Source organism: Lampris incognitus, chromosome 2, assembly GCF_029633865.1.
Source record: "Lampris incognitus isolate fLamInc1 chromosome 2, fLamInc1.hap2, whole genome shotgun sequence".
Classification (NCBI taxonomy): domain Eukaryota; kingdom Metazoa; phylum Chordata; class Actinopteri; order Lampriformes; family Lampridae; genus Lampris; species Lampris incognitus.
Window position 1 is genome coordinate 34,255,015 of NC_079212.1, and position 11,885 is coordinate 34,266,899.

The 11,885-nt window shown below is 45.0% G+C and overlaps 1 protein-coding gene across 1 annotated transcript; it reads right to left on the reverse strand.

The window, feature by feature from the left end:
• Nucleotides 1-2,692: 2,692 nt before the first annotated feature.
• On the reverse strand, nucleotides 2,693-11,579 carry wdr6 (WD repeat domain 6). The gene is made up of 10 exons (XM_056299473.1): nucleotides 11,513-11,579; nucleotides 11,035-11,199; nucleotides 9,798-9,820; nucleotides 6,969-8,529; nucleotides 6,496-6,929; nucleotides 5,651-6,453; nucleotides 5,064-5,141; nucleotides 4,330-4,446; nucleotides 3,773-4,115; nucleotides 2,693-3,721 (listed from the first exon to the last, which is right to left on the reverse strand). Exons 1-10 carry the CDS (start codon nucleotides 11,577-11,579, stop codon nucleotides 2,834-2,836), a joined length of 4,479 nt encoding a protein of 1,492 aa, XP_056155448.1. The 3' UTR covers nucleotides 2,693-2,833.
• Nucleotides 11,580-11,885: the final 306 nt, after the last annotated feature.

The window sequence follows — 11,885 nt, forward strand, 5'->3', positions numbered from 1 at the left end:
AAGCTGTCCATTTCATTCATGGTAAATAAGCATTTTACCAAAAATAACCACACACACAAACACAAATACACACAAAACATGCTTGTGGCAGGACAGAGTAGCTGTAACAATGCAAACCATCACCTCCAACCAACCAACCAACCAACCACACACAGACAAACCTGGGGTTGTACATTTGACAAATATGAGCAGAGGCATTCATGCATCTGCGCACACACACACACACACACACACACACACACACACACACACACACACACACACACACACACACACACACACACACACACACACACAAATATAGGCAAATTCCTTCTACAGAGCCAATGTTTGGTCAGGAACTCCGTCTAACAGTTGCACTATGCACTGATAGTGACACGGTCCCATCAGAAGACTCAGGTTTGACGCCTGATGCAGTCTTACCTGTTGAAGTATCCTTCAGCAAAACACGTTGAGGCCCCAGGCCTCAAGCCATAGAGAGAGAAAAAAAAACAGATTTTCCTCTTGGGCACCACTAAATATATTTTTCAAAATTCCTGGACCAATTGTACATGTAAACATCTTACCTGGTTTGTTTAAGACTGCAGCATGCCACACGTAGGAACATGCAACAGCTGCCAGCAAGATAACTGGGTAACTGGAAAACGGCAGGGAAATTATTAGAAAATATTTCATGGTATTTCTGCAAAAAGGAAATGTTCCACCCCACACTCGGGGAGCTTTGCTTCTGTTTGACCCAGGTAGACTGGCATGGAGCCTGTCGTGTCCCACGTGGAGCTGCTTTGGCAAATTGATCTTATATTTATTTCTCCTCAGTTGACAAAAACCATCAGCCAGAAATAGAGCTTATTAAAAGGTTTTATAGAATTGAAATGTTAGTTGTAAATAATAAATTGGGAGTTTGATACAAGTTTCAAATAAAAAGTTTATTAATATTTAATTTAAGAAAAATCCTTAGAATTCTTTTCAAATAAAATCAGTGGATATTGCCTGTGAATGTTCTCATTCATCCAGGTCATGGTTATCCAAAGGAGTTGAATCAAGTGCAACTGGACTTGGTGTATATCCGTGAAGACATTTCGCCTCTCATCCAAGAGGCTTCCTCAGTTCGTGCCTTTCTGACTAGACCAAGCTAGTCTGACTGGCTGGTGATGAGACCCAGATATTTATCCTCTAGGAGTCGTTGTCAGAGCTATTGATATGCGTGGCTCTTTGTGATCAGATGTTTACCAACGCCCATCATTATCGGAGCTATTGATATGCGTGGTTCTCCTGTGCTCCGATGTCCAGCCGGGCCCGTCACCATCGGAGCTATTGATATGCATTTGTTTAGCAGCGACGGTCGTTGGGGGTGTTAGTTTCGACTTCATTGTTCAGTGGTCATGAGAGTCATTGGAGCCGTTAGTGACCGACTGTTGTTCTTGGAGGCTAGGCTTCTTGAGTGTCCTGGGTAGAGATGAAAGGACGGCATTGTAAGTGGGAGATAGGTGGTGTCGCAGACCTCCTCCTCTGTTGAGGGATGGTTTTTCCAGTTTCGCATAGATGGCTTCCTTCACCCCTCTTTCAAACCATCTATCTTCTCTGTCCAAAATGTGTACGTTGCTGTCCTCGAAGGAGTGTAGATAGAAAGCTGAGTCTTGTCCTGAGGAGTTTGGCCTTCTGTGTTGGGCCATCCGTTTGTGTAGTGGTTGTTAGGTCTCTCCTATGTATAGGTCAGTATAATCCTCATTGCATTGTACGGCATACACCAGATTGCTTTTCCGGGTGTGTGGTACACGGTCTTTGGGATTAACCAGTCTTGGATATTGACTTGCATTTGTGGCTAATTAAATGTGATTATGGTACTTTTCAATATACAAGCAGCAACATTTCAATCAAGTAGATCTTCCTCAGGCCAGTGTGCAGATCTTACTCCTCCATCCCAGCTCTGCTAGTTTTGTCTTGCACCTTAATATTTTCTGTCTTGATGCGTGCTCAATAATCCAGGTAAGAAAATCAAAGAAAGTTGAATCAGTTCATCTGGACACAACAGTTATTGACAGAAACATTTCATCACTCATCTAAGTGACCTCTTCAGTCTCAACTGACTGCAGGTATCCCCACCCTTATAAACAATACAGTGGCATAACGGCGGAAGCCAAGGATCGGGTCCCCCAACACAAACAGAGCAATATGGTGTACGCTGTTAAGTGCCGGAGAGATTGCCATGACTTGTACATTGGGGAAACCAAACAGATGCTGGCCAAGAGGACGGCACAACACAGAAGCGCTAACACATCAGGCCAGGACTCTGCAGTCTACACTCGCCAGTGGCCACTCTTTCAAGGATGAGGATGTGCACATCCTTGATAGGGAGGAACGCCGGTTTGAATAGGGAGTCAAAGATGCCATCTATGTGAAGACGAGTACATCTGTTGCCATCTTACAATGCTGTGATTGCAACTATTCCCCAACCCTCTGTGAATAGTACACATGGCCATTGTAACTCAAGTTAATGCTCACAGCGATTTGCATATGACACCGATTGTTGGTTTCGGTCATTATTCCACTGTATTGTTTATAAGGGTGGGGGTACCTGCAGTCAGTTGAGACTGAAGAGGTCACTTAGATGAGTGGTGAAACGTTTCTGTCAATAAATGTTGTGTCCTGATGAACTGATTCAACTTTCTTTGACTTTATATTTTCTGGATGCATGCATAAGTGGTTCCTCCTCTGAACTTTTCAGATACTCGCCAAGTAATTTCAAACAAATGTCAAATTTATGGCAAGCTAACTTGGAAGTTTTGTCCATTGTGATAGTGATTGTGAGATTTAGACATGACAACTTCAAGATTCAACTTATGTTGTTTTCTGGTAAAGTCACTTTAACAAGCTGCTCCATGACTGTCCTGTCTCTTCTCATCTTTGTTCCAATCTCTTCATCCGTCTCTGTGTTTTGAACTTGTATTAACTGTAAACCTTGACCACAGACCAACACCCACCCAATCCTCTCTTTCTTAACCCTGGTCTCATTGGAAGTCTTGCAAGTCATGCTGCCCATTTTATCATCTGTGTCCCTGTTTGACTCACCAACTGCCAACCCTATTACTTGGTCTCTGGTCTTACAAACTGACTCATTGCTTGCCTCACATCTTGTCACACACACGGTTTTATTGACAGTCTCACTACCTGTATGATCTCTTAGCTTACCAGCTGTCCTGCCTACCCATTCATCCTCAGCAACTGTGTTCTTCATCTTCTCTTCTATCTTAACCACTGTAAGATTGAGTTCCCCACCTGTCTCACTCCCTTCCTTGCCCTCTCTCTCCTGCGGGGTCTTACCCCCTACTTCTAAGCCTACCTTAGAGCTCACCCAGACCTCTCTCTCTCCTCCAACCAATGTCGATCTTTTGGCACCACTGCCTACGTTAATCCTCAACTCCTCCCTGCCCTCCTTCTTTCCCTCACCCACATCATTAATCGTCCCTTCCCTCATCTCTCTCACCATTGTTTCTTCTTCCCATGCTGCCAGTCCCGCAGCATCTGCTACATGTGAATAGAGCGTGCCGCAGTGGCTGATTCCAGCACTGGAGACCCTCCAGATGCACAGCCGCTGGTCGGGTGATGTGGATGTTAGCAAGCCTGGAGAAAGGAGCCTCAGGGCTGTAAGAGGGGCAGCATGGGCCAGGGGAACATGGGACTGTTGGTGGAGATAGAGATGGAGATGGACGGGGGAATGAGTCTGCTGGGCTTGGCGATAGGTTTGGGCCTGAAGAAGGGACCTTGGTGACACCTGAGACTTGGTTTGTTGCTGAGAGGACTGTTCCTGAGACTGTGATGGTTGTCTGCTGCCCTCTATCGCCCCTTCAGGGTAGTGCACTCTAATCACAGACACTGTCAGTTGTCCATCATCTCCTCCGCTGGCAACAGTTACCAGGCAACTGTCCTCTTCTTGTACAGCTCTATGTGTCCATACAGCTAATGAGTTGACACCACTTTGGTGGGCAGGGATACTCAGGCAGGGGATTGGTGGAGTTGGACTGTCACTTAAACTGCTGCCCAATGAGGAAAGGGATGTGGTCACATCCAACACTGCAATTTCCCCATCTGTGGCAGCGCTGAACAAGAGCTTGTACCTGAGAGAGAGACACAGAGAGAGCGAGAGCATGTGACAGAGAGAGAGAGAGAGAGAGACGGAAACACACAAAAAGATTGTCATCTTAGTTTATGTTTCTTACAACCATGGCTCAGGATCCAAAGTAGTTTATGGTCTTATTTCCCCTGACCCAGACTCCAAAATAGACTTTGTATGGGACGTGTAGTGAGAGAATTGAAGCACCCTTGGCTGACCTGTTGCCTTTTCCATCCTCCAGACTGCAGGCGGTGACACTGAGCACACAGCGCTGGTGGTAGAAACTTTCCCACAGCAACTCAATATGACCTATAACCTCACTGACTGAAAACAATCTACCAAAAAAAAGAAAAGAAAAGAAAAGTAAAAGGGCAGAGAAGAGACAAAGAGATAAGAAATAGCAGGATTGACAAAGTTATAAGTACAGCTGCTTCTCTGTGATATTTTGTTATATGTGCCCATCTGAAGGGATGTATGGTTGATGGTGAATATTTATAAAGGTCATCAAACAATTGGGGAGGAGCTTTTCTGTAAGCCACACAAACGACTTTAAGCTGAATACATGGGACAAAGGGGGAATGAATGACTCTGCAGTCTTGGTTACATGTAGCAGAGATATGAATGCTGGTAAAAAAGCGCAAGAGTGGTGTAACTTGATGCCAGGAAGATAAATCAAGCACAGATAAAGGAGGGCAAACATTCAAACCACATTAAGAGTGTATTTTTTGTATGTGACTGGTTTAAAAACATTCTAGTCAAATATTATTCATTTATGACATATTTGGGTGAAAGTGTTTCCTGGTTCATGGGAATAAAAGTACAATGGAAAGCATAGTAATAGTTTGCGGTCATTGGTGTTTTTGTATTGTAATATTTCTTTTTGTCTGTCTCCTTTGGAGAGGTTTAGCATTTGTGCATACAACTGCCGGATTTCTTTGTAACAGACACCAACCTGACAGCTCCGTCACTGCAGGCCAAAGCCAGGAGAACACCGTCTGTGACCTCATCCACCACTGCTACTGACATGTACCTTAAAAAGACACATATGCACAAACACAACTGATAAGACTGGATTTGGGACTGGGGTACCAAAAAAGGTATGGATGAATTCAAAATTTAAATAGTGTAAATCTGTTTTCCAAAGGTCTATTATGCAAAAAAGTTCAAGTTATACCTTGTACTGACTTACTGCCAAATAAACTGACCCTGAGACGAAAAGGGTAAGTTACAGTGTTGTTACTAATCTTAGTAACTGAAAGGGATGGAAGTTAGAAAGGAAGGAAGAAAGACACAAAAGAAGGAATGAAGGACGGAACGAAAAAAGGAAGACTTTACCCCAAAGTTTGAAAGCAAGAAACAGGTAGTGGTCTGGTGAAAAACTTTTTGCAGAAAATCCCCTAAAAAAACTACAAGAATTTAAATTGGTGGTGTTTGGCTCAGAGATGAGTCAGTAAATATGTAAAAAATTATATATGTTTTTCTTTATATGCCCATTTTTAAATCAAATGTAAAAAAAAAATAAAAAAATAAAAAACTTGCCTTGTTTCTGGGTCCGTTTTTACCATCTGGTGCCGGTTCCGCCTCCTCTCCCACTGTTCGTCCAATCGGTGACTGGCAACCTGGATCACCTGACAAGAAGGAACTTGCATCTGTCCATCCCAGCTTATTAAAAGCCGGTAACACTGCATCTGAGCCCTCCCACCAGCTGAGATGAGCAGGGCAGAGAGGGACAGTTGTTTTTCACCTCTATCCCCATCTCTTTCTGGACTCATGACAGCAGTCAATGTCCGGATGCTAGAGATGTGGTCGGTGATGACTGAGAGAACTTGGACTGCACCGGAGTTTGATTGGATGGCCAGGATGGTCAAACTGGTGTCCTCGCCTCCTGTCGCCAGTATCTCCCAACCCCAGTCCCCCTCCTCTCTTTCTGTTTCCTGAGGTTTGGCTCCAGACCAACCTCTTGTCTCTATCCCACCGTGGTTTCCAGCGTTCATTGTATGAATCCTTATCCCAGCTTGCCCTATTCTCCCTAGCCTACACACACACCCAATACCCTTCCCATGGACACCCTCTCTCAGGCCCCATCCCCCGGTCTTTCCTGAGCTCCCGGCCCAGATATGAGCCTCTGCAGGGGGCTGTGAAGCCAGAACGGCTCCCTGCTTGATGAATACTAGAGCTCCATATCCAGGCCATAGACCATTGTGGGCTGGCCAGAGGCTCCAGGACCGATGCCCCCCACCACAGGGCACTGCCAGCAGCCTCTCCTGCCTCACGGGGTCCCACGCCACAAAATGCATAGCATGAAACCCGGCGATAACAAAACGCGCCTCTCTTCTTGCACTCTCCTTACTTTCTTCTCTTCTACCTCTCAAATATACTCCTACTTTTCCTTTCTCTGTTGCCTTTGTCGTCTCCTCTGTGGTATAGACTATTTGGCTCATCTCATGCACCTCCCTGGCCTCCTCCCCCTCCTCCTTTTTGTGTTCTGGAAGTTCTGTTGCAGAGGCTTCCGGCTCCAAAATCAAAACCCTCTCAAGCCACTCCATGCCCTTGCAGGCCCGCTGAACTCGCAGAACCTCCAGTTGAAGCCCCTCATTGGTACCGTCTATTCTGCAGCTTCCCTTATTTTCTTGTTGCAGTTCACGTGGTGTTGGCCGTGTTCTGAAGACCCGCACACAGCCGTCTCTTCCAGTGCTGTAGAGAAGGCCCTGGTACTCACAGACCGATGTCACTCCTTGTTTCCCATGTACGCCGAAAAGACAGCTCTGTGGCTGGAGGGGGGACTCATTCTCCTCTTCTGTTCTGCTTCCACTCGCCTCTCTCTCTCTTTTTATTTCTATGCCATTTCCATTCTTGCCCTTTCTCTCTCTGCTTGTTTGCCCATCTTTCTCACTCTTGTTACTGCTACCTAAGTCCATTCCCTTCGCTCTCTCCTTTTGCCCTGTTTTAATTCTTTCCTGAAACAAAAGCAGGGAACCTCTTCTATCGCCACAAAACCACAGCACCCCCAGTGAGCTTGAAGGGTGGCACACTGCGGCAGTCAACCAGCGTTTGGCGCAAGATGGCAAAAGAAGAGGAGTGAGGGGATGGACATTGAGAACAAAGCGAGAGTCCTCATCAGCTTCCACTTCTATATACCAGCGATGGACAAGTCCTTCAGCCCCAGACGCAAGCAAATACCCCCCTTGTCTCCAGCTGTCTTTACCCTTCACCCAAATAAGACTATGAATCTTCCCTGATCCCCCTGTGAGAAGTACTCCTGACTGGGGTTGAGAAATGGGGAAGACTTGTATTCCACCACTGAGGTTACCCAGAGCACAAAGATGAGCCTTGTAAAGGCAGTATCTCAACCTGACTGTCAATATTTCCATGACACAATAGGAATGGAATTCCAGAGCTCCCTGCCATATTAGTTCCCACAATCCACTGTTGTATTTGTAAACCATTCCATGATCAGTACAGACCAAAACTTTACTCTGGGTCCAACTCGCATTTCCATCTCCTCCGGCAACAACACATACTACTTTAGGAGTGCCTTGACCATTGAACTTTAGGTCTGTTAGGGTCTCTGTCACTTCTTCCCCCTTTTTCTGATTCCCTTCCACCATCCACAGCCTCACCCCTCCATCAGCACCCCCAGTGGCCACCCATTTCTCCTGCATTCCATCATCATATTTACCCCTGCTGACAGCCAGGGCACGCACCCCACCGGCACGGTGCCCCTTCAAAGTCCGAGTCACCTTCCCACCTCCAGCCCAGTCCCAGACTAAGCAAGCCCCATCTTCACCAGCACTGAAGAGCTGCCCTAGGGAAAGATGCACCGAGAACACCCTGGCCTGGTGCCCATATAAAACCCTCAAGCAAGAAGGGTTCAGGTCCCCGCATGTCCCGCCGGGTCCCCCCAAATACCCGACGGCCCACACTCTCACGCTGCGATCATCTGAAGCTGATGCCAGCCATCCTTTCTCTTGAAGGTAGGAAATGCTAAAGATGACCCCACTGTGCCCAAGCAGACGCCGCTCCACTGGGGCTTTGTGTTTGGACTTGTTGACCTCTCTTCCAGGCCTCCACAGAACCAGCTGGTTGAAGACAGTTCCCCCAACTATGATGGAATCCATCCAGGACTGGTTCATCACAAGTAAGGCAGAGTAGAGGAGACAGCCATCCAGGCAGGAGCAATGAACAAGTGCTTTTCCTTCATTTGCATCCAGGAGAAGAGTGCTGTTGTGAGCTAGAGCTATGCCAAGGAGTGAGTGTCTCTCTCCAGAGAGCCAGCGGACGTCCAAGGCCCAGTCATGCAGCTGCATGAGGGGACCCAGGGCCTCCACATGCAGATGGTCCTCACCACTGAATTTTATGATGAGCCGCACCAGCCTCACAGCTTTGCCTCCAAATACAACAAAGTCAAAGTGTTTGGGCTCTGTGGTGGAGTCCCATCCTGTGAATTTACAGAGGAGAAAAGGTTTGTGCATTTGTTTGTGTATATACTAACAAAAACACAGCTTTATGAAAATAATTATGGACTTTTAACAGAGTAAAAGCTTGGGGTGCACGATACCAATACTTGTATCAGATATCGGGTCAATACCAGGCAAAAATGGAGTATCATTATCTGAGATTTTACCAAGACTAAAATCTGATAGCAAAAGATTAACAGAAAGTTGAATCAGTTCATCTGGACACAACATTTATTGAGAGAAACATTTCATCACTCATCTAAGTGACCTCTTCAGTTTCAACTGACTGCAGACATCCCCACCCTTATAAATAATACAGTGGCATAACAACTGAAAACAACGATTGGATTCACATGACCATTAACTACAATTACAATGTCAAAGAAAGTTGAATCGGTTCATCTGGACACATTTATTGATAGAAACGTTTCATCACCCTTCTAATGCCCCTTTTCCACTACATGGTACTGGCTCAACTCAACTCGATTCAATGAGTGTCGTTTTCCATTACCATAACAATACCCCCTCAGTGTAGCTGGTCTGCATTGATTTTGGTACCCGCTCCAGTTTTTTTGGAACCTCGACAAAGGTGGTACCAGAAAAGTGGTAACAGTTACCAAAATGCCTGTACTTTCCAGTAATGGAAAACGAAAAAGTCGAGTCGAGTCGAGCCGGTACCATGTAGTGGAAAAGGGACATAAGTGACCTCCTTCATTCTAAACTGACTGCAGATATCCCCACCTGCAGTCAGTTTAGACTGAAGCGGTGAAAAGTGATGAAACGTTTCGGTCAATAAACGTGTCCAGATGAACTGTTTCAACTATTTTTGATTTTCTTACCTGGATTATTGAGTATGCATAAAGATAGAGTTACAATGGCCATGTGTACTATTCACAGAGGATTGGGGAATAGTTGCAATCACAGCATTGTAAGATGGTGACAGATGTACTCTTAACCCCCACCCCCACCCATCTTGTTTCAGGGATGGCCGTTCCCTCTTCACATAGATGGCCTCTGACTCCCCGTTCAAACCAGCGTTCCTCCCTATCAAGGATGTACACATCCTTATCCTTGAAAGAGTGGCCACTGGCCTGTAGATGGGTGTAGACTGTAAAGTCCTGGCCTTACGTGTTAGCTCTTCTGTGTTGTGCCATCCTCTTGGCCAGTGTCTGTTTGGTTTCCCCGATGTACAAGTCATGGCAATCCTCCCAGCACTTAACAGCATACACTATATTGCTCTGTGCCAGGGGACCTGATCCTCGGGTTGGACCAATTTTTGACGCAGCATGTTTTGGGGTTTGAAAGCAACTGAGACACGGTGTTTGGAAAATACGTGTCTCAACTTTTCCGACACTCCTGCCACATACGGAATCACCACTGGTTTATGCTTAGGCAGCTGTTCTGTCACCATCTTACAATGCTGTGATTGCAACTATTTCCCAATCCTCTGTGAATAGTACACATTGCCGTTGTAACTCTAGTTAATCCATCCATCCATCCATTATCCAAACTGCTTATCCTGCTCTCAGGGTCGCGGGGATGCTGGAGTCTATCCCAGCAGTCATTGGGTGGCAGGCGGGGGGACACCCTGGCCACCACAGGGCCCACACACACACACACACACACACAAACACACAAACACACAAACACACACACACATTCACACCTAGGGACAATTTAGTACGGCCGATTCACCTGACCTACATGGCTTTGGACTGTGGGATGAAACTGCAGCACCCGGAGGAAACCCACGCAGACACAGGAAGAACATGCAAACTCCACACAGATGATGACCCGGGACGACCCCCAAGGTTGGACTACTCCAGGGCTCGAAATCTAGTTAATAGTCATGGCAATCTGCATATGAAACCAATCATTGTTTTTGGTTGTTATCCCACTGTATTGTTATAAGGGTGGGGACACCTGCAATCAGTTGAGACTGAAGAGGTCACTTAGATGAGTGATGAAATGTTTCTCTCAAATAACCTTGTGTCTAGATGAAATAATTCAACTTTCTGTGATTTCCTTACCTGGTTTATTAAGTGCGCATAAAGACATACCAAAAGATTGTTTTGCTGCATTTTTGGCATATGTAAGCCAGCGTTTATTTAATGGTTTGAAAACAAAAAAAGATTCTATCTCAATTATTTCCCCACTGACCCCAAACTATTGGTCTAAGTTTGCACTGTTCAGCAAAACTAATGGATCAGATCGGTATTGGCCAATACTTAGAGATTCATACTTTGAATCGGTATCATCAGTGAAAAAGGGATGTTGGCGCATCCCTTATGAAAGCCTATACAGAGTACAAAACAAAAAAAAGTTTTACAGATCTTCAATATCAAAGCAGTAAAATTCAATATCTATATAGCTAAGAAAACAAAACATTAAAAATAATAAACAAGAGTTAAGATAAAATAGTGAAATAGGAAGCGGAAAGATTTTAAAAAAATAATCGCAGCTCACTTGTTTCTTGTTCACAGCAGGGCTCTGCTGCAGACAGGTGCTTAGAATTAGCTTCATGTGGTTTGGGTCGGATCCCATGAATACGGTAGTGTTGGAGCACGCTCAGTGAGGCGTAGGGTTTAGGGTGAGGCAGGAGGCTGTACACATTCAAGATAGGACCCTCACCTGAAGGGAGAAAAAATTATAACAGAGGATTTTATTAAAGTCATCTGTGTATATGGATGTGTTTGATAACAAAGGTACTGACACAGAGAGAGGTTCGAGAGAAAGAGAGACTTGTCATAGAGCCGGTTCAGTGAGGTCGATACCAGTTATAATGGCAATCACTAGTTCTGCATTTAAATGAAGGAAACAAATAGGCGTGAAAATCATAATGTGGTACGGTGTACAAACGATATTCAATCAAGCTATTAATACAACATGGCTAAAATAACACAATGTTATTGTCTCAATGGTAATAGCAACTACTTAATCGTACCTGCCAGTAGATATTTATCCAAAAACTCCAAAGCGGTGACTGGAGCCACCAGAGCTGCTGTCTCCATTTTTATAGTAACTCATGAGATCCTCAAATGAGTGTTCAAAAAGTGCAGGGAGACAGACTTAAAATTGGACCGAGAGAGAGAGACATATTAGTACAATGCAATTACAAGTATTGTAAAATGAGATTACGAATATCAGAACTGGATCTGTGGCGAGTACAGTAAATCATCCTACATGTTATCTTCAGTGGTTTACGAGGTTTTGTTTTTATCTTACTGTCTGGTATACTATATGCGAACGGTATTTTTTTTTCTTACACGAATAGGCTTTTTACCCACACGTATCAGTAACATGTGTTTTCAATCATT